Source organism: Mustelus asterias, chromosome 16, assembly GCF_964213995.1.
Source record: "Mustelus asterias chromosome 16, sMusAst1.hap1.1, whole genome shotgun sequence".
In the NCBI taxonomy this organism is placed as follows: domain Eukaryota; kingdom Metazoa; phylum Chordata; class Chondrichthyes; order Carcharhiniformes; family Triakidae; genus Mustelus; species Mustelus asterias.
This window is the reverse complement of record NC_135816.1, coordinates 91529885-91553552: the sequence shown is the minus strand read 5'-3', so window position 1 is coordinate 91553552 and position 23668 is coordinate 91529885. Positions and strand designations below refer to the sequence as shown.

At 43.5% G+C, this 23668-nt stretch overlaps 1 protein-coding gene across 1 annotated transcript in view; it reads right to left on the bottom strand.

Moving 5' to 3' along the window:
* LOC144505287 (uncharacterized) overlaps positions 1-23360 on the bottom strand; it is a 48273-nt gene extending 24913 nt beyond the window's left edge. The window contains exon 1 of the mRNA XM_078231361.1: positions 22538-23360. Coding sequence (XP_078087487.1) covers positions 22538-23334 — 797 coding nt within the window. The 5' untranslated portion in view covers positions 23335-23360. The remainder of the gene's footprint in view (positions 1-22537) is intronic.
* Positions 23361-23668: the final 308 nt, after the last annotated feature.

The window sequence follows — 23668 nt, the reverse complement described above, 5'->3', positions numbered from 1 at the left end:
CTTTAAACTTTTCCCCCTTCACCCTTAACCCATGTCCTCTAGTTTTTTTCTCCCCTAGCCTCAATGGAAAAAGCCTGCTTGCATTCACTCTATCTCTACCCATCATAATTTTATACACCTCTATCAAATCTCCCCTCATTCTTCTGCGCTCCAGGGAATAAAGTCCTAACCTATTCAACCTTTCTCTGTAACTCAGTTTCTCAAGTCCCGGCAACATCCTTGTAAACCTTCTCTGCACTCTTTCAACCTTATTAATATCCTTTCTGTAATTAGGTGACCAAAACTGCACACAATACTCTAAATTCGGCCTCACCAATGTCTTATACAACCTCACCATAACATTCCAACTCTTATACTCAATACGTTGATTTATAAAGGCCAATGTACCAAAAGCACTCTTTACAACCCTATCTACCTGTGACGCCACTTTGAGGGAATTATGTATCTGTATTCCCAGATCCCTCTGTTCTACTGCACTCTTCAGTGTCCTACCATTTACCTTGTATATTCTACCTTGGTTTGTCCTTCAAAAGTGCAATACCTCACACTTGTCTGCAATTAAACTCCATCTGCCATTTTTCAGCCCATTTTTCTAGCTGGTCCAAATCCGTCTGCAAGCTTTGGAAACCTTCCTCACTGTCCACTACACCTCCAATCTTTGTATCATCAGCAAATTTACTGATCCAATTTACCACATTATCATCCAGATCATTGATATAGATGACAAACAACAATGGACCCGGCACTGATCCCTGTGGCACACCACTAGTCACAGGAGCAATGCTCCACTACCCCTTTCTGGCTTCTTCCATTGAGCCAATGCCTAATCCAATTTACTACTTCCATGTATACCTAGCAACTGAACCTTCCTAACTAACCTCCCACGTGGGACCTTATCAAAGGCCATACTGAAGTCCATGCAGACAACATCCACTGCCTTCCCTTCATCCACTTTCCTGGTAACCTCCTCGAAAAACTCTAATAGATTGGTTAAACATGACCTACCACGCACAAAGCCATGTTGACTCTCCCTAATAAGTCCCTGTCTATCCAAATATTTGTAGATCCTATCTCTTAGTACTCCTTCCAATAATTTACCTACTACAGACGTCAAACTTACCGGCCTATAATTTCCCGCATTACTTTTTAAGCCTTTTTTAAACAACAGAACAACATGAGCTATCCTCCAATCATCCGGCAGCTCACCTGTGCATACCGACATTTTAAATATATCTGCCAGGGCCCCTGCAATTTCAACACTAGTCTCCTTCAAGGTTCGAGGGAATACCCTGTTCGGTCCTGGGGATTTATCTACTCTGATTTGCCTCAAGACAGCAAGCACCTCCTCCCCTTTAATCTGTATAGGTTCCATGACCTCCCTACTTGTTTGTCTTATTTCCATAGACTCCATGCCAGTTTCCTTAGTAAATACGGATGCAAAAAAACCCATTTAATATCTCCCCCATTTCTTTTGGTTCCATACATAGCCGACCACTCTAATCTTCAAGAGGACCAATTTTATCCCTTACTATCCTTTTGCTCTTAATATACCTGTAGAAGCTCTTAGAATTAGCCTTCGCCTTGTCTGCCAAAGCAACCGCATGTCTTCTTTTAGCCCTCCTGATTTCTTTCTTTAGTAGTTTCTTGCACTTTTTATACTCCTCAAGCATCTTATTTGCTCCCTGTTGCCTATACATGTCATACATCTCTCTTCTTCTTTATCAGAGTTCCAATATCCCTCGAGAACCAAGGTTCCTTATTCTTATTCACTTTGCCTTTAATCCTAACAGGAACATACAAACTCTGCACTCTCAAAATTTCTCCCTTGAAGGCCTCCCACTTACCAATCACGTCCTTGCCAGAGAACAGCCTGTCCCAATTGACGCTTTTCAGATCCTGTCTCATTTCTTCAAATTTGGCCTTTTTCCAGTTTAGAACCTCAACCCGAGGACCAGATCTATCTTTATCCATGATCAAGTTGAAACTAATGGCGTTATGATCACTGGAACCAAAGTGTTCCCCTACACACACCTCCGTCACTTGTCCTAACTCGTTTCCTAATAGGAGATCAAATATTGCATCCTCTCTAGTTGGTACCTCGATATATTGATTTAGAAAATTTTCCTGAACACATTTTACAAACTCTAACCCGTCTAGACCGTTAACAGTATGGGAGTCCCAATCTATATGTGGAAAATTAAAATCCCCTACTATCACAACTTTATGTTTCCTGCAGTTGTCTGCTATCTCTCTGCAGATTTGCTCCTCCAATTCTCGCTGACAATTGGGTGGTCTATAATACACCCCCATTAATGTGGTCATACCTTTTCTGTTTCTCAGCTCCACCCATATGGCCTCGGTAGACAAGCCCTCTAATCTGTCCTGCCTTAGCACTGCTGTAACATTTTCCCTGACTAGCAATGCCACCCCCCACCCCCCCTTCATCCCTCTGCCTCTTTCACGTCTGAATCATCGGAACCCTGGAACATTGAGCTGCCAGTCCTGCCCCTCCTGTCACCAGGTTTCACTAATGGCTATAATGTCATAATTCCATGTGTCAATCCATGCCCTCAGCTCGTCTGCCTCCCCCACAATACTCCTGGCATTGAAATAGACACACCTCAGAAGATTATTACCACCACACACAACCCTTCTATTTGTGATTTTGCATGAACTATTAACATCATTTATTTTCACCCCCGCTCCACTATCTGCTCTGGAACTCTGGTTCCCATTCCCCTGCAAATCTAGTTTAAACCCTCCCCAATAACACTAGCAAACCTCCCTACACGTATATTGGTCCCCTTGTAGTTCAGGTGTAACCCCTCTCCCTTGTACAGGTCCCATCTGCCCCAGAAGAGGTTCCAATGATCTAGAAATCTGAAACCCTGCCCCCCTACACCAGTTCCTCAGCCACGTGTTCATCCGCCCGAGCATCCTACTCTTACCCTCACTGGCACATGTAGCAATCCTGAGATTACTACCCTCGGGGTCCTGCTTTTTAACTTCCTACCAAGCTCTATATCCTCACTCTTCAGGACCTCCTCACTCTTCCTTCCTACGTCATTGGTACCGATGTGTACCATGACATCTGGCTGATCACCCTCCACTTCAGAATACTGTGCACGCAATCAGAGACATCCCTCACACCGGCACCCAGGAGGCAACAAACCATCCGGGTGTCTCTGTCACGACCACAGAACCTCCTCTCTATACCTCTATCGAGTCCCCTATCACTATCGCTCTCCTCTTCTTCCACCTCCCTTCTGCACTGCAGAACTAGACTCAGTGCCAGAGATCCGGCTGCTGCGGCTTGCCCCAGATAAGGCATCCCCCACAACAGTATCCAAATCGGTATACCTGTTGTGGAGGGGAATGGCCACAGGGGAACCCTGCTCTGCCTGCCCTTTCCCTCGCTTGACGGTAACCCAATTACCTCTGCTCTGTGCCTTTGGCGTAACTGCCTCCCTGAAGCTACTATCTATAAACTCCTCATTCTCCCGAATGATCCAGAGGTCATCCAGCTCCTGCTCCAGTTCCCTAACGCGGTTTGTTAGGAGCTGCAGCTGGATGCACCTCCTGCAGGTGTCGTTGTCAGGGACACCGGAGGTCGGACCTCCCACATCCTGCAAGAGAAGCATTCCAACATCCTGCCCGGCATTTTTTCTACTCTGAAGAAACAAAAACAACTTACCGGAACCTACCCTCGCCTCTGCCTGTTCACGCCGAAGCCTATTTCAAGGAGCTATAAACCTGTACCCCTAGATCTCTTTGTTCTATAACTCTCCCCAACACCCTACCATTAACTGAGTAAGTCCTGCCCTGGTTTGATCGACCAAAATGCATCGCCTTGCATTTATCTGAATTAAACTCCATCTGCCATTCATCGGCTCACTGGCCCAATTGATCAAGAACCCGTTGCAATGCTAGATAACCTTCTTCTCGGTTGAAACCTTGTATGCATCAGGCACAAGAAACAATACTTTTCACTGTATCCCAAACATGTGATAATAATAAATCAAATCAAATCTTCAGACAAGTGGGAGGAAACCCACACAGACATAGGGAACGTACAAGCTCCACACAATCACCAAGTCCAGAATTGAACCCAGGTCCCTGGCGCCGAGCGGCAGCAGTGCTACCAACGGTCCATCGACCAGACTCTAGGTTTAAAAACTCCAGTAATTGAAGTCGTTTGAGAATCACCCCCCCATCACCACGGCCTCCTATTCCGGGCCTCAGGCCTACCCCAGTTGTTAATAAAACACCCCCAATCCAAGCACAGTGCGTATTCCTTTTGTCGTCCGCTCACCGTGACTGACACTGAGCATGCTCACAGATCTAACTTGCCGCCATCTTGGTAGAGGTTCGCGGGACTTTATCAAGGAACTCGGAACGAGGCGGCCATCTTTGTGAGGGACGAGGTTGCATTCCACCACCCTTGCCTTCCCGTGATCGGCCGGGTTACCCAGGCAACCGGCGGCCGCCATCTTGTGGTGGTGATTTTCTCTCCGTGACTTTAGTGAAGGAATGGACAGTAAGATGGAGGAGTTCAGTTTGTAAAATGTTCAGAGGAAGGTCTGAAATCAGAGTTACATCAGATATCTGTAAGAACAATAATATTTACACTAATTATAGTTTAAAATGAAATCAGTTTGCTGGAATGACTCGGTTCCCAAAAATAATTATATTGGATTAGAAATGTTAACTTTCCACAGAAACTGCCAAACCCGCTGAAGATTCTCAGAACTTTGCTTTTATTTCAGATTTCCAGCATCTGCAGCATTTTGGTGTTTTTTATTATTTTGTTAGTTATTTTGTTACAGTTTCGAGTGAATCAATTATCACTATTTAAATACACAAATAAGTGATATTTATTTGCATAACTAAGACTTGAGTTTTCAGGAGAAATGTTAAAAATCACCACAGAAATATTGTGGTAATCTGGAATTCTGTCATGATTTGGTCAATTAAAAATTTACAAACCGGTTGTTTGTGTGGCAAGAGTATAAAGATTGCGGAGCCAAGGCAGGTGGATGGATTTCACAGACAGGTCAGGCACCTGCATACTGGAACTTAATGTCTGTGGTTGGACTGATTCTGGTTTTGTTTTGAAAGTGGTGTAGTTTACCCACTATTCTGTAGATTATCTTCATGCCTGTGAGTAATTTCCTCGAGATGAGGTGCAGAGAGGAAAGTTGAGATGAAGGAGTGTTGGTCAGATCCCAGTCTTCACTGAGATAAGGTCTTTGGTGGTTCTGTTGGTGAGAATAAGGCTTGCATGTCAATGCGGAGAAGATGGAGGATGGTGACTAATTTCTGAGGACAACCAAACTGGAGAAGGAGATGGGATAAAACTCAAAGTGCCAAATGGCCTACTCCTGCTCCTATTTTCTATGTTTCACATTTGACAGTGTAAAACGCTTTATGAGGTCAAAAAGGGCTCGAATCACAGTTAGCGCACCTCGCATTTGTTTTGGCTTTACAGTGCAGTGAAGATCATATGACAGTAAGACTTAGCTGAATAGGGTATTTTTTTATTTTTAGTACTTTATTTCTGATCAAAAAAGCCAATTCAAATTTAGGCCCAATCATGGTCGCTGCATTAAGAACAAACCAGGTCCAAGCTGACACAACAAGACTTTGCATCACATCTTGGATCGATCAAACAACATCCAAGCTGACAGGATGAGGCATTGACCCCCTCCTGGACTTGATCCAAAGCTTCATCTTAGCCAAAAGGCTGAGATGGTTTTGAAAAATTGCATCAGATAAAAGCTCCATTTAACCTCATTGGCTAACCTGGTCCTTTACTCTACCCTAGCTTGGGCAAATCACAAGCACAGGCATTAGCACACCCCACGTGCAATGGGCTGACCTCGTCCCGTGCCTAATCATGGTTTCACCCCTACCAGAATAATTGAGATGTGGAGATGCCGGCATTGGACTGGGGTGAACACAGTAAGAAGTCTCACAACACCAGGTTAAAGTCCAACAGGTTTATTTGGTAGCAAATACCATAAGTTTTCGGAGCACTGCTCCTTCGTCAGATGGAGTGGAAATGTGCTCTCAAACAGTGCAAACAGACACGAAATCAAGTTGCAGAATACTGATTAGAATGCAAATCCTACAGCCAGCCAGGTCTTAAAAGTACAGACAATGTGGGTGGAGGGAACATTAAACACAGGTTAAAGAAATGTGTATTGTCTCCAGACAGAACAGCAAGTGAGATTCTGCAAGCCCCAGGAGGCAAGCTGTGGGGGTTACTGATAATGTGACGTAAATCCAACATCCCGTCCTCATGTGTGCGGAACTTGGCTCTCAGTTCCTGCTCAGCGACTCTGCGCTGTCGTGTGTCGTGAAGGCTGCCTTGGAGAACGCTTACCTGAAGATCCAAGGCTGAATGCCCGTGACTGCTGAAGTGCTCCCCCACAGAATAATTGAGGACATTGAAGTCCGAGATGGAGTATTGGTTGGGGAATTCTTCATAATTTTCTCTCCAGTGAATACTGACTGCCTCCCTGTCCTTTCTCTTAGCGCTCAATTGGTAAGCCATTGAGTACTTGGATCATAGATTGTCTTGATGTGGAGATGCCGGCGTTGGACTGGGGTAGGCACAGTAAGAAGTCTCACAACACCAGGTTAACATCCAACAGGTTTATTTGGTAGAATGAGCTTTCGGAGCACTGCTCTTTCATCAAGTGATGAAGAACACCCATCGATGAAGAATAATGGTGAACTCCTCAAAAATGTGTACCACATTTTGTGTGTGTGGAGAGCCTTCTATTGATGAAGGCAGACAGAGATGACAAAATTTGTCATTGGCTCCAGTGTGCCAGCTCAGCCTTCAGCTGAGAAGTTTTGTCTTTATATTTTCATGGTATATGAGTATCACTGGCAATACCAGTGTTAGAACAAAGAACAATACAGCACAGGAACAGGCCCTTCGGCCCTCCAAGCCCGTGCCGCTCCCTGGTCCAAACTAGACCATTCTTTTGTATCCCTCCATTCCCAGTCCGTTCATATGGCTGTCTAGATAAGTCAGTGAATACTGTTGTTGCCCATCCCTAATTGCCCTTGAACTGAGCGGCTAGCAAGGAGCATGTCAGGAGACAGTGCTGTGGGTCTGGAGTCACTTGTAGGCTAGACCGAGTAAGAATGGCAGATTTCCTTCCCTGATGGGCAGTAATGATCCAGATGGCTTTCTACTTCAATCGATGATCATTATACAGTTACCATTACTGAGAGTAGCTTTCAAATCCAGATCTTTATTAATTGAATTGACATTCCACCAGTTGCCATGGGAGAGATTTGAACCTGAGCCCCAGAGCATCAGCCGGGACCTCTGGGTTTCTCGTCCAGTGATTCTACCAGTCATTCTGCACCACTGGCAATGGCGAACAAAATCCAAACAGACAGGGGGAGGGAGAGAGTTAGGAGTAGAGGAAAGAAAGCTTTCCGGATCTTGTCGAGGGAAGATGGAGTGTGTGGGATAGGGATTTACAGTTTTAAGGGAAAAAGTGTTTCATAGAAAGTAGAATTATCTTCTGAATTCCTTTCCCAAATATTGGTAAATGAGGATTGGTTGTCAAGAAATTCAAACTAAACATCATATCAAAATCGGACAGACTTTTTCGGTTTATCATGACCAGAATATCATTATCCCTTGAATGTGGAAAGAGTAATGTTTGTCTGTTCTGTCTGTGGGGAAAGAATTAAATCATCAATGTGGCCGGAAAAGCAATGAGTGGCATGCACCCAAGTGAGAGTATTCCAGTATCAGGAGCTTTACCCAGTTACACAACCATTGCACCATTCACAACAGAGAGAAACTGTACATGTCTTCTGCGTGGTGACAAGGTTTCGGTTGATTCTCCAACATGGAGAGACACAAGCACACTCATGGAGGAACCGTGGAAAAGTGGGGACTGAGGGAAGGCTTTCAATTATGTGCCTGACCTAGAAATTCATCAATGTGTTCACACCGGGAACAAACTATTCACCTGCTCCAAGTGTGGCAAAGGATTCACTCAGTGATCCAGCTTACAAACAAACCAGAGAAATCACACTGGGAAGAGCCTATTCACCACTTCTGAATGTGGGAAAGGATTCACTCTATCTCCCACGCTGTTGAAACATCAGTGGGTTCACACTAGAGAGAAACTATTCACCTGCTCCCAATGTGGGAAGGGATTCACCAGTTCTTCCAACCTACTGACACACCAACGGGTTCACACTGGGGAGAGGCCATTCACCTGCTCCAAGTGTGCTTCCACTCTGCTGAAACACCAGGGAGCTCACACTGACGAGAACCATTCAAATGGCCAGATTGTGAAAAGCTCTAGGGAACTGATTCGCCATCAATGTGTTCACAATGACAAGAGACCGTTTAGATGCTCTCACTGGATTCAGGACATCATCTGACCTCATGATACTCATCACATTCACACTGAGGAGAGGCTGTTCATCTGTTCAGAGTGTGGGAAGGGATTCACTCATTCATTCAATCTCCTGTCACACTAGTGAGTTCACACTGAGACATGAACTTTTCAATGTTATGACTGTGAGGAGAGCTTTAAAAGCAGCAATGACCTGCTGAGACACCAGGGCACTCACAGTGGGGAGAGGTATTCACTTGCTCCATGTGTGGGAAGGATTCTGTTGGCATTCAGCCTGCTGCAACATCAGTGAGTTCACACGCCATTCCCTGCTCCATGTTGAAAAATATTCACTGATTCATTCCATCTGCTGGGACACCAACAAATTCACGAGTGACAGCTGGGTTTGGATTCTCCTGTTATTGCTGCCATTCATCACATCCAAGGGTGATCCGTTCCTGACAAAGTGAAAAGGTTGAAGTTTCCAGCCTGAAAATAACTGCGGTAATTATACGAACAAACAAATTAGAAGCAGGAGTCGGCCATTCAACTCCTCAAACCAGCTCTGCTAATGGATAGAATTATGATTTATCTGATTGTGGTCTCAGCTCTGCTGTACGACCCCTTTGGCTCTCTTCTTAATCAAAAATTCATCTAACTCACTGTTAAAAATATTCAATGACCCAGCCTCTGCTGCTCTCTGATGAAGAGAATTCCACAAACTAACACAGTCTGAGATAAAAAGTTTACCTCATCGCTATCTTAAGTGGGAGACCCTTCTTTGTAAACTATGTCCTCTAGTTCTTATTTCTCCCATAAGGGAAAATTACCTCCCAGCATTCAACCCTGTTAATTACTCTCAAGATCTGATTTTTTCAATTAGACCACCTCATAGACCACCTCACATTCTTTGATACAGACTGATGTGCCCACCTTTCCTCATAAGATAACCCTTTCATCCCAGGAATCAGTGAACTGATTTTTTTCTAAACTGCTCCAAATGCCATTATATTTTTTCACAATTACGGATACCAAAATGATAAACTATATTCCAGATGTGGTCTCAGCAATGCCAGCACAACTCTAGCAAAACATCCCTACTTTTATATTTCATTCTCCTTGAAATAAACACCAACCTTTTAGTAGCCACCCTAAACACTTGCTGTACCTGCACATTAGCTTTGTGTGAGTTATTTACCAAGACACCCAGGTCCATCTACCAGAACTCTGTAATCTTTCTCCATTTAATTAACTTGCTGCTTTTCTATTCTTCCTGCCAAAGTGGATGAGTTCATGTTTTCCCACATTATACTCCATCTGCAAATTTTTGACCACTCACTTAACTTTTCTTAATCCCTTGCAGCTGACTTATATCCTCTTCACAGCTTAACCTCCCACCTATCTTTGTGTCGTCAGAAAACATAGCTGGCACACATTCAGACCTTTACTCCAGGTGGTTAACATAGATTTTGATTGATTGAGGTCCCAGCACGGATTCCTGTAGCACTCCAATAGTTAGAGCTTGCAACCTTAAATGATTCATTTATCCCTCCTGTCTGCATCCTGTTTGCTAACCCATCCTTTATTCATGCTAATATTTACGCCTGCACCATGAGCTCTTATTTTTGTGGGGTAACTTTTGATGTTGTACCATAGAAAATGGCATTATGAAAATCCAGGTGCACCACATCAACAGTTTCCCCTTTATCCATGTTCTTGTTCCTTCCTCAAAATATTCTAATAAATTAGACAGACACTATTTCCCATTCATAAAGCCATGTTGACTCTGCCTGATCGCATTAAGATTTTCTAAGTATCCTGCCTCAACCTTAATAACAAGTAACTAGTTACTTGTCAACTTGCTGTAGTGTCCGCAGATAGGATGACAGAATGATTCCCTTCCCACACTTGAAGCTGGTGAACAGCCGTGTCAGTGTGAATTCACTGGTATACAGTGAGTTGAGTTAATTGAACCCAGTTCCACTGTACCTGAACGGCCTCTCATCTATCATAGAATCATAGAAACCCTACAGTACAGAAAGAGGCCATTTGGCCCATCGAGTCTGCACCGACCACAATCCCACCCAGGCCCTACCCCCATATCCCTACATATTTTACCCGCTAATCCCTCTAATCTATGCTTCCCAGGACACTAAGGGGCAATTTTAGCATGGCCAATCAACCTAACCGCACATCTTTGGACTGTGGGAGGAAACCGGAGCACCCGGAGGAAACCCACGCAGACACGAGGAGAATGTGCAAACTCCACACAGACAGTGACCCAAGCCGGGAATGGAGCCCAGGTCCCTGGAGCTGTGAAGCACATTGGTGGCATATCAGTTCCCTGGAACTTTTATAGCACTTCCTGCAGTTTGAGCATTTAAAAGGTCTGTTAACATTCTGGTATGTCAGCAGTTTGGATGACTGAGTGAATCCTTTCCGATACTCTGAGCTGGTGAATGGCTTCGTCCCATTGTGACTGCTGATGATTTTCCAGCTGGAATGAGTAATTGAACCCCTTCACACAGTCCCTACATTTCCTGGAGTGAGTCCACTTACGTTTCGACAGGCCAGAGGATCGATTGAAACCTTATCCACAGACAGAACATTTGTATAGTTTCTCCCCGCTGTGACCAATGATTTTCAGTTCTAAGTTTACAATCTGATATATAATAATATTAATATTGTGGTGAATTGGGTGATTCTCAGATGGAATTTTTGGATTGAGCTTCCCAACTACAAATTCTCCCCTTCTAATACCCTGTGAAATTGATTTAAAAAAGAAAAAAGGAAGAGAGAGAGAGAGAGAGAAACCAGAAAAACACAAAGACATGTTGTGAAATTGAGCTGAATGAAGCTGGTAGTTTGTGGAGCTGGACAAAGTGACTGTGAAAGCTGCTGGAACATCTAAAATTCCAACATTGAGGTCCTTCAGAGAAGGGAGGCTACCAAGACCACGCAAGACTGGACATTTTGGGACAGAGAGAAGTGGGTGAAGGAGAGGATGTTTATATTTCTAGAACTCCCAAAAACAGCTTTGCAAACCGTCAAACCCCACCAACTCGAAGGACCGAGGTAGCAGATGCATGTGAACACTGACACTTCCTCATTTCCCTTCAATTCACACACCATTCTGACTTGTCTGACATCAGGTACTGAATGAACAAAAAGTTCCTCCATTTAAATATTGGAAAGACTAAAATCATTGCCATTACTCCCTGTAACAATTTCACTCCCTGACTCCTCAGCAACTGTCTGAAGCTAAATGAAATCATTCAGAACATTGGTGTCATATTTGACCAGAAAATTATTTTCTGACTTCATATCTGCATTAAGACCGCCTGTTCTCACTTCAGCATTGCCTGACTTTGCCTCTGCTTCAGTTCATCTGTTTCTGAAACTTACATCCATGCAACTATTACCTCAAAATGTGATTATTCTCACTTAGTCCAGGCTTGCCTCCCATATTCTACTCTCTGTGAACTGAAGATCATTGAAAACTCTGCTATCCATATCCTCACTTGTACCAAGTCCCACTTACCTCTCACCCAGCTCAGTGTTTAATTCTGATCCTTGTTTCCAAATCCCTCCATGATCTCACCTATCTCAATCTGGAGAATCTCCTTCAGCCCCAGACCACCCCAGGTTCTCTGACCCCAACAACTGTCCCACATCTTCGCTGGAGAATAGGAGCAGAAGGGGGTGGAATGAGGTGAGGCAAATACAGACTAACTTTGCAATCTATAATCCATTTACATTACTGGGATAGTGAGACAGGGATTACTCTGTAATCACCAACATGTCTCCAGTAACATATCACAAGATGAAAATATTTGAGTTTTCTCTGTCTAAAGCCTCCTCTTCTAACCCCCAATTTTCAAAATCTGTCTCTGTCAGTCCAAGATAGAAACTCTCAACATTCTCTTGTCCTAAAATCTGGTCCAGGATGACTGCATATGCGCTTTGCTGCACATCAGCTCTAATAAAGATGGCGGATGTTAAAATGGGCCTAACCGAAGGCTCCGAACTGCTGTATTCGATAGTTTGTTATTTGGGGTCTGAGGCCTAAACAGGTTGTTTGAGAAATATTTCTGCACTTCACCCCATTCCATCCCCGTTGGTTCCATTTCTCCTGCGAGCTCCATTCCTCTCTCATCATTACCCACTTGATGTTGATCAGATGTGACCGTGGGCATCTATAGTCAAAAACTGAATTGCACTTGCTGCACTCACAGCCCGGTCCCGTACTTGCGCAGGGTCTGCTGTAGTGAAGATTGGTCACATTCTGCTCCATGGTGAATAATGGGTTAAAGCACCAGCATTAAGTATCAGTCTTGGTTAATTATAAATGTTGTTTTGTGATCCACTTAGGATTGTAGTCAAAGGAAGTATCTGAACGGTCTTTCTCCAGTGTGACTGTGCTGGTGTGTCAGTAAACGTGATGACCGAATGAATTCCTTTCCACATACACTGGCAAACCGTCTTTCTGCATTGTGGTTGTATTCCTGTGATTGCTACTCAGACAGGCAACCGAATAACATCCCACAATCAACATTAACTACAGCATGTTTTATATAGAGCAAGAGCCACAGTAAAACAAGTTCTAAAGTCTTTTACAGGTGTATTAACAACCTCCACATTAACATGGTTGATTTCCAAAGCTTGTATGCTTGTGCCTCCAATCTGATCCCCGGCATACTGCCATAACTAACATCCAAAAGTGGAAAAGCACATAGTTTGCCAAGGTAAATCATCCATTCAATGGTGTAACACCCCTATGGTTGCAAAGCAGCAGATCCTCTGGCTCAGTACAGGCTAAGCATGGGATGGATTAGGAATGTAACTGAAACACAACCTTACAGTTAAATACTCTGAGGGCTAAATAGACTTCCGGATTCACTGCATATTTTTCTGAAAGAATAGGATCATATCTATCCAACTATCTTTTATCAATTCAGTCCTTTCTTGTATATATATTTCACATTGACTTTTCAATGTGTATTAATAGATTCATTTATCTATCTGGCTAAAATCCTCTAATCCCTTTTATGCAGACTCCCTAACTGCAGTTTGGTACAATCGTTATCTTTGAGATAACTGGAAGCCCCCTGTTCTGTAAGATCCCTGTACAAGCCACTTTCAGCTTCCAGTTAGTCATTTTGGTATGAAAGGATTAAGTTACATTTCATCATCTACAGTCGGGAAAATAATTTGATAATCTAATAATGGGGAGCTGTTTGTTAATATTTCTCTTTCTGCACCTAGCAGCGATCAAGACAGGAATTAACGTGTTCCATAACTTTTTTTACCAGAACAGGTCAGTAACCTGTTGCTAGAGGCTTATAGCTTGAGGGGCAGTACTCGAAGAACAAAGAAAATTGCAGCACAGGAACAGGCCCTTCGGCCCTCCAAGCCTGCAACGACCATGCTGCCCAACTTAACTAAAACTTCTTACCCTTCTGGGGACCATATCCCTCTATTCCCATCCTATTCGTGTATTTGTCAAGACGCCCCTTAAAAGTCACTACCATATCCGCTTCCACCACCTCCCCCGGCAATGGGTTCCAGGCACCCACCACCGTCTGTGTAAAAAGTCTGCCTCGTACATCTCCTTTAAACCTTGCCCCTCACACCTTAAAACTGTGCTCCTAAGTAATTGACTCTTCCACCCTGGGAAAAAGCTTCTGACTATCCACTCTGTCCATGCCTCTCATAATCCTGTAGATTTCTATCAGATCGCCCCTCAACCTCCGTCGTTCCAGTGAGAACAAACCAAGTTTCTCCAACCTCTCCTCATAACTAATGCCCTCCATACCAGGCAACATCCTGGTAAATCTTTTCTGTACCCTCTCCAAAGCCTCCACAACCTTCTGATAATGTGGCGACCTAAATTGACACACTATATTCCAAGTGCCGCCTAACTAAGGTTCTATAAAGCCAATTGTTGATTTAACAACGTGACTTACCAATTTTTAAACTCAATGCCCCGACCGATGAAGGCAAACATGGCGTATGCCTTCTTGACTACCTTCTCCACCTGCATTGTCACTTTCAGTGAGCTGTGTACCTGTACACCTAGCCCTATTTCCTATCTGTTTTAGACCTTCCAAAATGCATTACCTCACATTTGTCCGGATTAAACTACATCTGCCATCTCTCCGCCCAAGTCTCCAACTGATCTATATCCTGCTGTATCCTCTGATGGTCCTCCTTGCTATCCGCAAATCCACAACCTTTGTGTCATCCGCAAACTTACTAATCAATCCAGTTACATTTTCCTCTAAATCATTTATATAAATTACAAACAGCAAAGGTCCCAGCACTGATCCTGAGGAATGCCCCTTGTCACAGCCCTCCATTCAGAAACGCATCCTTCCACTGCTACACTCTGTCTTCTTTGACCGAGCCAGTTTTGTATCCACCTTGCTAGTTCACCTCTGATCCTATGCGACTTCACCTTCTGCACCAGTCTGCCAGAGGGACCTTGTCAAAGGCCTTACTGAAGTCCATGTAGACAACATCCACTGCCCTACCCTCATCAATCATCTTCGTCACTTCTTCGAAAAACTCGATCAAGTTAGTAAGACACGACCTCCCCTTCACAAAACCATGTTCCCACTTACTAATACGTACACTTGTTTCCAAGTGGGAATAAATCATGCCTTGAAGAATCTTCTCCAATAATTTCCCTACCACTAATGTAAGGCTCACCCGGCCTGTAATTACCTGGATTATTTTTGTTACCCTTCTTAAACAAAGGAACAACATTGGCTATTCTCCAATCTTCTGGGACCTCCCCTGTATGTGGAGATGCCGGTGTTGGACTGGGGTAAGCACAGTAAGAAGTCTCACAACACCAGCTTAAAGTCCAACAGGTTTTTTTAAAGTCCTGTTGGACTTTAACCTGCTGTTGTGAGACTTCTTACTGTGCTTACCTCCCCTGTCGCCAGTGAGGATACAAAGATTTCTCTCAAGGCCCGAGCAATTTCTTCCCTTGCCTCTCTCAGTATTCTGGGATATATCCCATCAGGCCCTGGGGATTTGTCTACTTTAATGTTTCTCAAGAACCCCAATATCTCCTCCTTTTTGATCTTAACATGACTCAAACTATCTACACACCCTTTCCCAGACTCACCATCCACTAAGTCCTTCTCTTTGGTGAATCTGATGCAAAGTACTCATTTAATACCTTGCCCATTTCCTCTGGCTCCATGCATAGATTCCCTCCCTTGTCCTTGAGTGGGCCAACCCTCTCCCTGGCTACCCTCTTGCTCTTTATATATGTATAAAAAGCCGTGGGATTTTCCTTAATCCGCCTGGTCAGTGCTTTTTCGTGACCCCTTTTAGCCCTCCTTACTCCTTGCATAAGTTTCTTTCTACTTTCCTTGCATTCCACACTTGCTTCGTGTGTTCCCATCTTCCTAGCTTTGACAAATGCTTCCTTTTTCTCTTTGACTAGGCTCACAATATCTCTCATTATCCAAGGTTCCCAAAACTCACCATACTTATCCTTCATCCTTACAGGAATGTGCTGGTCCTGAATCCCTATCAACTTACACTTGAAAACCTCCCAAATGCCAAACGTTGATTTGCCCTCAAACATATGCCCCCAATCTACATTCTTCAGTTTCTGCCTAATATTGTTGTAATTAACCTTCCCCCAGTTTAGCACCTTAACTTGAGGACTACACTTATCTTTATCCATTAGTACCTTACAGCTTACTGAATTGTGGTCACTCCCCATAAAGGAGTCTCTCCTGCTCTTACTGCCTGTGTGTGCTGGAAGGATTTTGCAGGTTGATACTGAACCCATTTGGCCATATTATGAATGCAGATTTGATCATCAGTCCTGGGGTCGGACTCAAATCCAAGCTCAGATGCATGGACATTACCCACTGTACCACAAGACCTCCTTGGGGGTGGCACAGAAGCCATCGTACTTATGTCACTGGGTTAGTAATCTTGAGGCCCAGGCTATGGGGATATATGTGGAAATTCCCTCATGGCAGCTTGTGGAATCTGTTGGATATAAAACTAGTCTCAATAATGGAGAAATTGTTATACATGTAATGATATCCAGAATGCTGAAACCAATATTAAGAATAAACATAAAGATAAAATGACAGCAGGATAAGTTCAGTATCAGTTAAAATTTTGAGTATTAAATTTAGTATTTAATTTTAAAATTCAATCTCTGCAGTCACGTGTGAACTTGCTGGCGTTTCAGCCAGGTTGATGACTGAGAATCCCCATTCCCACAACACAACAGGTGAATATCTTCTCCCCTGTGTTGTGAACCCATTGGTGCCCCACAAAGTTGGATAATGAAGTGAATCCCTTCCCACAAATGGAAGTGTATGGCCTCTCCCCAGCGTAAACACACTGGTGTAGAGTGAATCCATAGAACCATAAAACATTACAGCACAGAAACAGGCCTTTTGGCCCTTCGCTGTGCCGAACCATTTTTCTGCCCAGTCCCACTGACCTGCACCTGGACCATATCCTTCCATACCCCTCTCATCCATGAACCTGTCCAAGTTTTCCTTAAATGTTAAAAGTGAGCCCGCATTCACCACCTCATCTGGCAGCTCATTCTACACTCCCACCACTCTGTGTGAAGAAGCCCCCCCTAATATTCCCTTTAAACTTTTCCTCCCTCACCCTTAACTCATGTCCTCTAGTTATTTTCTCCCCTAGCCTCAGTGGAAAAAGCCTGCTTGCATTCACTCTATCTATACCCATCATAATTTTATACACCTCTTTCAAATCTCCCCTCATTCTTCTGCGCTCCAGGGAATAAAGTCCTAACCTATTCAACCTTTTTCTGTAACTCAGTTTCTCAAGTCCCGGCAACATCCTTGTAAACCTTCTCTGCACTCTTTCGACCTTATTAATATCGTTCCTGTAATTAGGTGACCAAAACTGCACACAATACTCTAAATTCGGCCTCACCAATGTCTTATACAACCTCACCATAATATTCCAACTCTTATACTCAATACGTTGATTGATAAAGGCCAATGTACCAAAAGCACTCTTTACGGCCCTATCTACCTGTGACACCACTTTTAGGGAATTATGTATATGTGCTCCCAGATCCCTCTGTTCTACTGCACTCTTCAGTGTCCCACCATTTACCTTGTATGTTCTACCTTGGTTTGTCCTTCCAAAGTGCAATACCTCACACTTGTCTGCATTAAACTCCATGTGCCATTTTTCAGCCCATTTTTCTAGCTGGTCCAAATCCCTCTGCAAGCTTTGAAAACCTTCCTCACTGTCCACTACACCTCCAATCTTTGTATCATCAGCAAATTTGCTGATCCAATTTTCCACATTATCATCCAGATCATTGATATAGATGACAAACAACAATGGACCCAGCACTGATCCCTGTGGCACAGCACTAGTCACAGGCCTCCACTCAGAGAAGCAATCCTCCACTACCCCTCTCTGGCTTCTTCCATTGAGCCAACGTCTAATCCAATTTACTACATCTCCATGTATACCTAGCAACTGAACCTTCCTGACTAACCTCCCATGCGGGACCTTGTCAAAGGCCTTACTGAAGTCCATGTAGACAACATCCACTGCCTTCCCTTCATCCACTTTCCTGGTAACCTCCTCGAAAAATTCTAATAGATTGGTTAAACATGACCTACCACGCACAAAGCCATGTTGACTCTCCCTAATAAGTCCCTGTCTATCCAAATATTTGTCGATCCTATCTGTTAGTACTCCTTCCGATAATTTACCTACTACTGACGTCAAACTTACCGGCCAATAATTTCCCGCGTTACTTTTTGAGCCTTTTTTAAACAACGGAACAACATGAGCTATCCTCCAATCATCCGGCACCTCACCCGTGGATACCGACATTTTAAATATATCTGCCAGGGCCCCTGCAATTTCAACACTAGTCTCCTTCAAGGTCCTGGGTATTTATCTACTCTGATCCCTTCCCACATTTCCATCTTTCCATAGTGCGGTGTCCTTGTGGCTCTCCAGGTTAGATAATCAGATATAGAGACAGAGGTTTATAGCATGGAAACATGCCCTTCAGCTTGTCCATGTCACCCTTTTTTTTAAACCACTAAACCAGGCCCAGTTGCCTGTGTTTGGCCCATATCCCTCTGTACCCATCTTACCCATGTCACTGTAAATGCTTTTCAAAAGACAAAATTGTACACACCTCTACTACTGCCTCTGGCAGTTTGTTCCACTCACCATCCTATGTGAAAAAATTGCCCTTCTGGACTCTTTTGTATCTCTCTCCTCTCACCTTAAACCTATGCCCTCTAGTTTTAGACTCCCAACATCGATTTCTGAGGCATACCACTGGTCACAGGCCTCCAGTTTGAAAAACAACCCTCTACGACCGCTCTTCCGTCAAAGGCCTGGCTAAAGTCCTTGTCGACAACATCAACTGCACTGCCCTCATCTACCTTTTTGGTTACCGTTTCAAAAAATTCAATCAACTTCATGAGACATGATTTTCCACTCACAAAGCTATGCTCACTGTCGCTAATCATTCAGTGCCTCTCTAAATGTAGATCCTGTTTCTCAGAATACCTTCTAACAATTTATTCACTACAGAAGTTAGGCTCACTGGTCTGTAGTTCCCAGGCTTTTCCGTGCAGCCCTTCTTAAACAAAGGCACAATGTTTACTACCCTCCAATCTTCAGGCACCTCATCTGTGGCTGTCGATGATTAAAATATCTCTGCAAGGGGACCCACAATTTCCTCCCTAGCCTCCTACAACTTCCTGGGATACATTTCATCAGGTGTGGGGATTTATCTACCTTGATGTACTTTAAGACTTCCAGCACCTCCTTCTCTGTAATATGTACACTCCTCAAGACATCACTATTTATTTATCCAAGTTCTCTAACATTTCTGAACAGTAAATACCGATGAAAAATATTCATTTAGGATCTCACCCATCTCTTGTGGATCTGCACATAGATGACCTTGTTGATCCTTAAGAGGCCCTACTCTCTCCCTAGTTACTCTTTCTCCCTTCACGTATTTGTAGAAGCTCTTTGGATTCACCTTTGCCTCATCTGCCAAAGCCATCTTGTGTTCCCTTTTTCATGTTCCCTTTTTGCCCACCTGATTTCTCTTAGCTCTACTCCTACACTCTCTGTACTTTTCAAATTGAATCCTTGTCCACACACAGGACAAGCGTACAGTTTCTCCCTGCTGTAAAAAGTTATTTAACAGGTTAAAGTTCTTTTCCAAGTCAGTCACTGGAACATACTCTGATGTGTGTGTGTCTCGAGGATTTTCCAGTCACAATGATGTTTAAAATCTTTTCTCACGGACAGAACTATAGAAACTATAGAAACCCTACAGTGCCGAAAGAGGCCATTTGGCCCATCGAGTCTACACTGACCACAATTCCACCCAGGCCCTACCCCCATATCCCTACATATTTACCCACTAATCCCTCTAACCTACACATCTCAGTAAACTAAGGGGCAATTTTAGCATGACCAATCAACCTGACCTGCACATCTTTGGACTGTGGGAGGAAACTGGAGCATGCGGAGGAAACACACGCAGACACAACAGACAAACATTTCTCCTTCCACTTTCAAAGTTCAATGATATTCAGGTCCTGATGAATTGATTGACTCTGACAGATCTTGTTGTGATGTTTGGTTTGAGGTTCCCATCTGCAAATCATCTCCTTCTAATATTCTGTTAATGGATCCTGTAAAAGGCATCACTAAATCCAGGATAGAAATTCGGAACAGACAATTCTAGTTTCTCTGGAATATTTTTTCCTCTCTTATTCTCACAAACATGTTGTCCATTCAAACTAGAAGAGCCCAAAATCAGCAACAAAGGCTCAACGTGAGTTAAGAGATGTTTCCTAACTAAACCTGAATATTTTTACAATGGTCTGTGAGACACTCTGTACCTTGAGGTACACACTGGTGGTGGAATGTATTAATGTACCATGCACACCACAGGCTCCCTCGCCACCCAGGCACAGACAAGACCATCGAAGAGAGGCCAATAGCCTCTTATGGGCTGGAAACAGAAAGTGTTGGAAATAAAACCAGCAGTTCTGGCAGCATTTGTGGAGAGAGAAACAGGGTTAAAGTTGAGTCCAATGTAACTTTTCTTGGAGCCAGCGAAGGTGCCTCTGCTTGGTGAAGACACAATTAAGAACCCAACTGATGTTAAATACTATGGTATTCCAAATCCCAGAAAGGAAACTTGGAATGTTGGTTCCTAACTGTACTTTTTGCAATTTGGTATATTGTGAGGAAAGAGAATGTTCCAGTTTTGTAATAATTAAACAAAATAAATGTTTATTTAACAGTAAAACACACGATAAGAAAGGTAACTAAAACATACACTGAACTACATTAACGGCTATACACAATAAGTTGGCCCAATTTCAAATCTAATTTTCTAACCTCAGAGCTAAACCTCCTCAACCAACTTCCCATAGGTATCCAGTATAAAAAATGTATAACAACAGTTACTACTCTTGATGCCTATATCTCTCGTGGAGTGCTTCTGAATTAGAAAAGAGAACACTGGCTGTTCAAACACTGTTTCTCCAGGCACTTGCTGGTTTTGGAATGAACACAGCTTCCTGCTGTGTAGCTAGGATCTTGGATCAACCCTCTGTATAGGATTAACTTTGCCACCAATATACTGCTTTTTGTTATGATCTTTTCTTGTCTGAACTACCTGTCTCAGAGAACCTCCTTAATGACATTTCTGACATAAGCTTACCATTAAGTGTGAAATTCACCCTATCTTTTGGACTTTTACCATCTTTCCTTTAACTCTTGAAATTGTATGCCCTACCTTTGCCACTTATCTGAGGTAAATATCTGTTTCCGGTGTTGCTAGGCTAATCCGCATATCAGAACTTCCAGTTCCTACACCTTGGTCAATCTGTCTTCCTACACCAATTCCCAGTTCAGAATAGTTTGCTTTCAATCCTACACCCACCAAAATTCCTTCCACTGATTAGATTCCTTAATTTTCATTTTATCACAACTTCTTGACAAGACCTTGTCCCAAAACTGTGTTTTTTGTAATGCTTATAAGAAGGCAGAACACGTTACCAGCATAGGAGAGACAATCTTGAGTTGTTGTAGTTGAATTTGTGTGTGAGCAATCACATGGCATCATTAGTGTAGAGAAGTTCTCTGATGAAGACATTCTGTATTTCTGTCTTCACTTTCAGTTTGGACAGATTGTAGAGTTTACTGTCTGTCCTAGTTTGCAGGGAAACAGCTTCTTTATCAGCTGGGAAGGCCAAGGGCAAGAAAATGGAAAATAAAATTAAAAGTGGGGGTGGGTCAGAATACATCCCTGTTTCACATGATTCTCCACTCTGAAACTGTCAGAAATGGAGCTATCAAATCATACAGTACAGGTTATCATGAGTGTGGATGAGGCTGAGGAGCTTTGCTGAACAAAGTTAATGTGGCACCTTCCCTGTACCTTTGTTTCTGTATATTGTGTTGATTTTTGTGTCTCACGCGCCCTGTGAAACAGGTCCTACCTCACAGCAGAGCTCTTGAAGTAAAGAGAATGAGCACAGTGTATTTAAAAAGGAACACTGCAGCTCTGAAAGTCAGTAACATCTCCAGCATATTAAACTCCAACCACTTATAGTTTTATTAACATCAGCAGAAACAAACAAATTATTGTCAGATTAACAAACCTGGGTGTGATTGACAGGAGCAATAACTGCAAGGCAGCACAGTGGCTAGCACTGCTGCCTCACAGCCCCAGGGACCTGGGTAACTGTCTGTGTGGAGTTTGCACATTCTCCCTGTGTCTGCGTGGGTATCCTCTGGGTGCTCCGGTTTCCTCCCATAGTCCAAATATGTGTGGATTGGCTATGCTAAAATTCCCCTTTAGTGTCAGGGGGATTAGCAGGGTAAATACGTGTGGTTACGGGGATAGAGCCTGGGTGGGATTGTTGTCGGTGCAGGCTCAATGTGTCGAATGGCCTCCTTCTGCACTGCAGGGATTCTATGAATCCAACTCCTGCAGTCACTTATGAACTTGCTCATGTTTCACTAGGTTGAAGGGTCGAGTGAATCTCTTTCCACACACAGAGCAGCTGCATGGTCTCTCTCCAGTGTGAACTCGCTGGTGTGCTAGGAGAGCAGACGAACACCTGAAACTCTTTCCACAATCAGTGCAGCTGAATGGCTTCTCCTCAGTGTGAATTTGCTGGTGCAACTTAAGGGCAAATGACAAAGTGAATCCCTTCCCACACACAGAGCAGGTGAATGGTCTCTCCCCAGTATGAATTCGCTGGTGTGCAATGAGAGTGGATGACTGCCTGAAACTCTTTCCACAGTCAGTGCAGCTGAAAGGTCTCTCCCCAGTGTGAACTCTTTGGTGTCTCAGCAGACTGGCCGAGTGAGTAAATTCCTGCGCGCACACACAGCAGTTGAATGGCTTCTCCACAGTGTGAATTCGCTGGTGTTCAACAAGAGCAGATGGATGCCTGAACTTCTTTCCACAAGTGCAGCTGAATGGTTTTGTTTCAGAGTGAGTACGCTGGTGCGACCTAAGGCTGGATGAATGAGTGAATCTCTTTGCGCAAACAGAGCAAATGAATGGCTTCTCCCCAGTGTGAAGTCGATGGTGTTTATTAAGGTCGGATGAAGACCTGAAGGTCTTTCCACAGTGAATGCAGCTGAACGGCTTCTCCCCAGTGTGAATTCGTTGGTGCATATTAAGGTGTGATGAAGACCTGAACCTCTTTTCACAGTGAATGCAACTGAACGGCTTCTCCCCAGTGTGAATTCGCTGGTGTAACATAAGACAAGATGTCTGAGTAAATCCTTTCCCACACACAGAACAGATGAATGGTTTCTCCCCACTGTGAGTACGTTGGTGGTTTTTCAACAAGGATGGATAGTTGAATCCCTTCCCACAGTCCTCACATTTCCACTGTTTTTCCATGGTGCCAGTGTCCTTGTACCTTTCCAGACTGCTTGATCAATTAAAGCCTTATCCAAACAAACAGTTGTACATTTCTCCTCACTGTGGGTAGTGTGATTTTTTTTTCAAGATGTGTAACTGCCTAAAGCACTTTTCAAAGTCAGTGCATTGGAACACTGTCCCTTTGGTGTGTGTCTCCTGGTGTTTTTCCAATCTCACTGATGTTTGAAATCTTTTCTCACCAAATATTTCTCCTTCCACATTCAAAAGCCGATGACACTCAGGTCCTGATTGATCAAGTGACCATTGAATTTTGATGTGAAATTTATTTTGAGTTTCCTCTCTGTAAATCGTC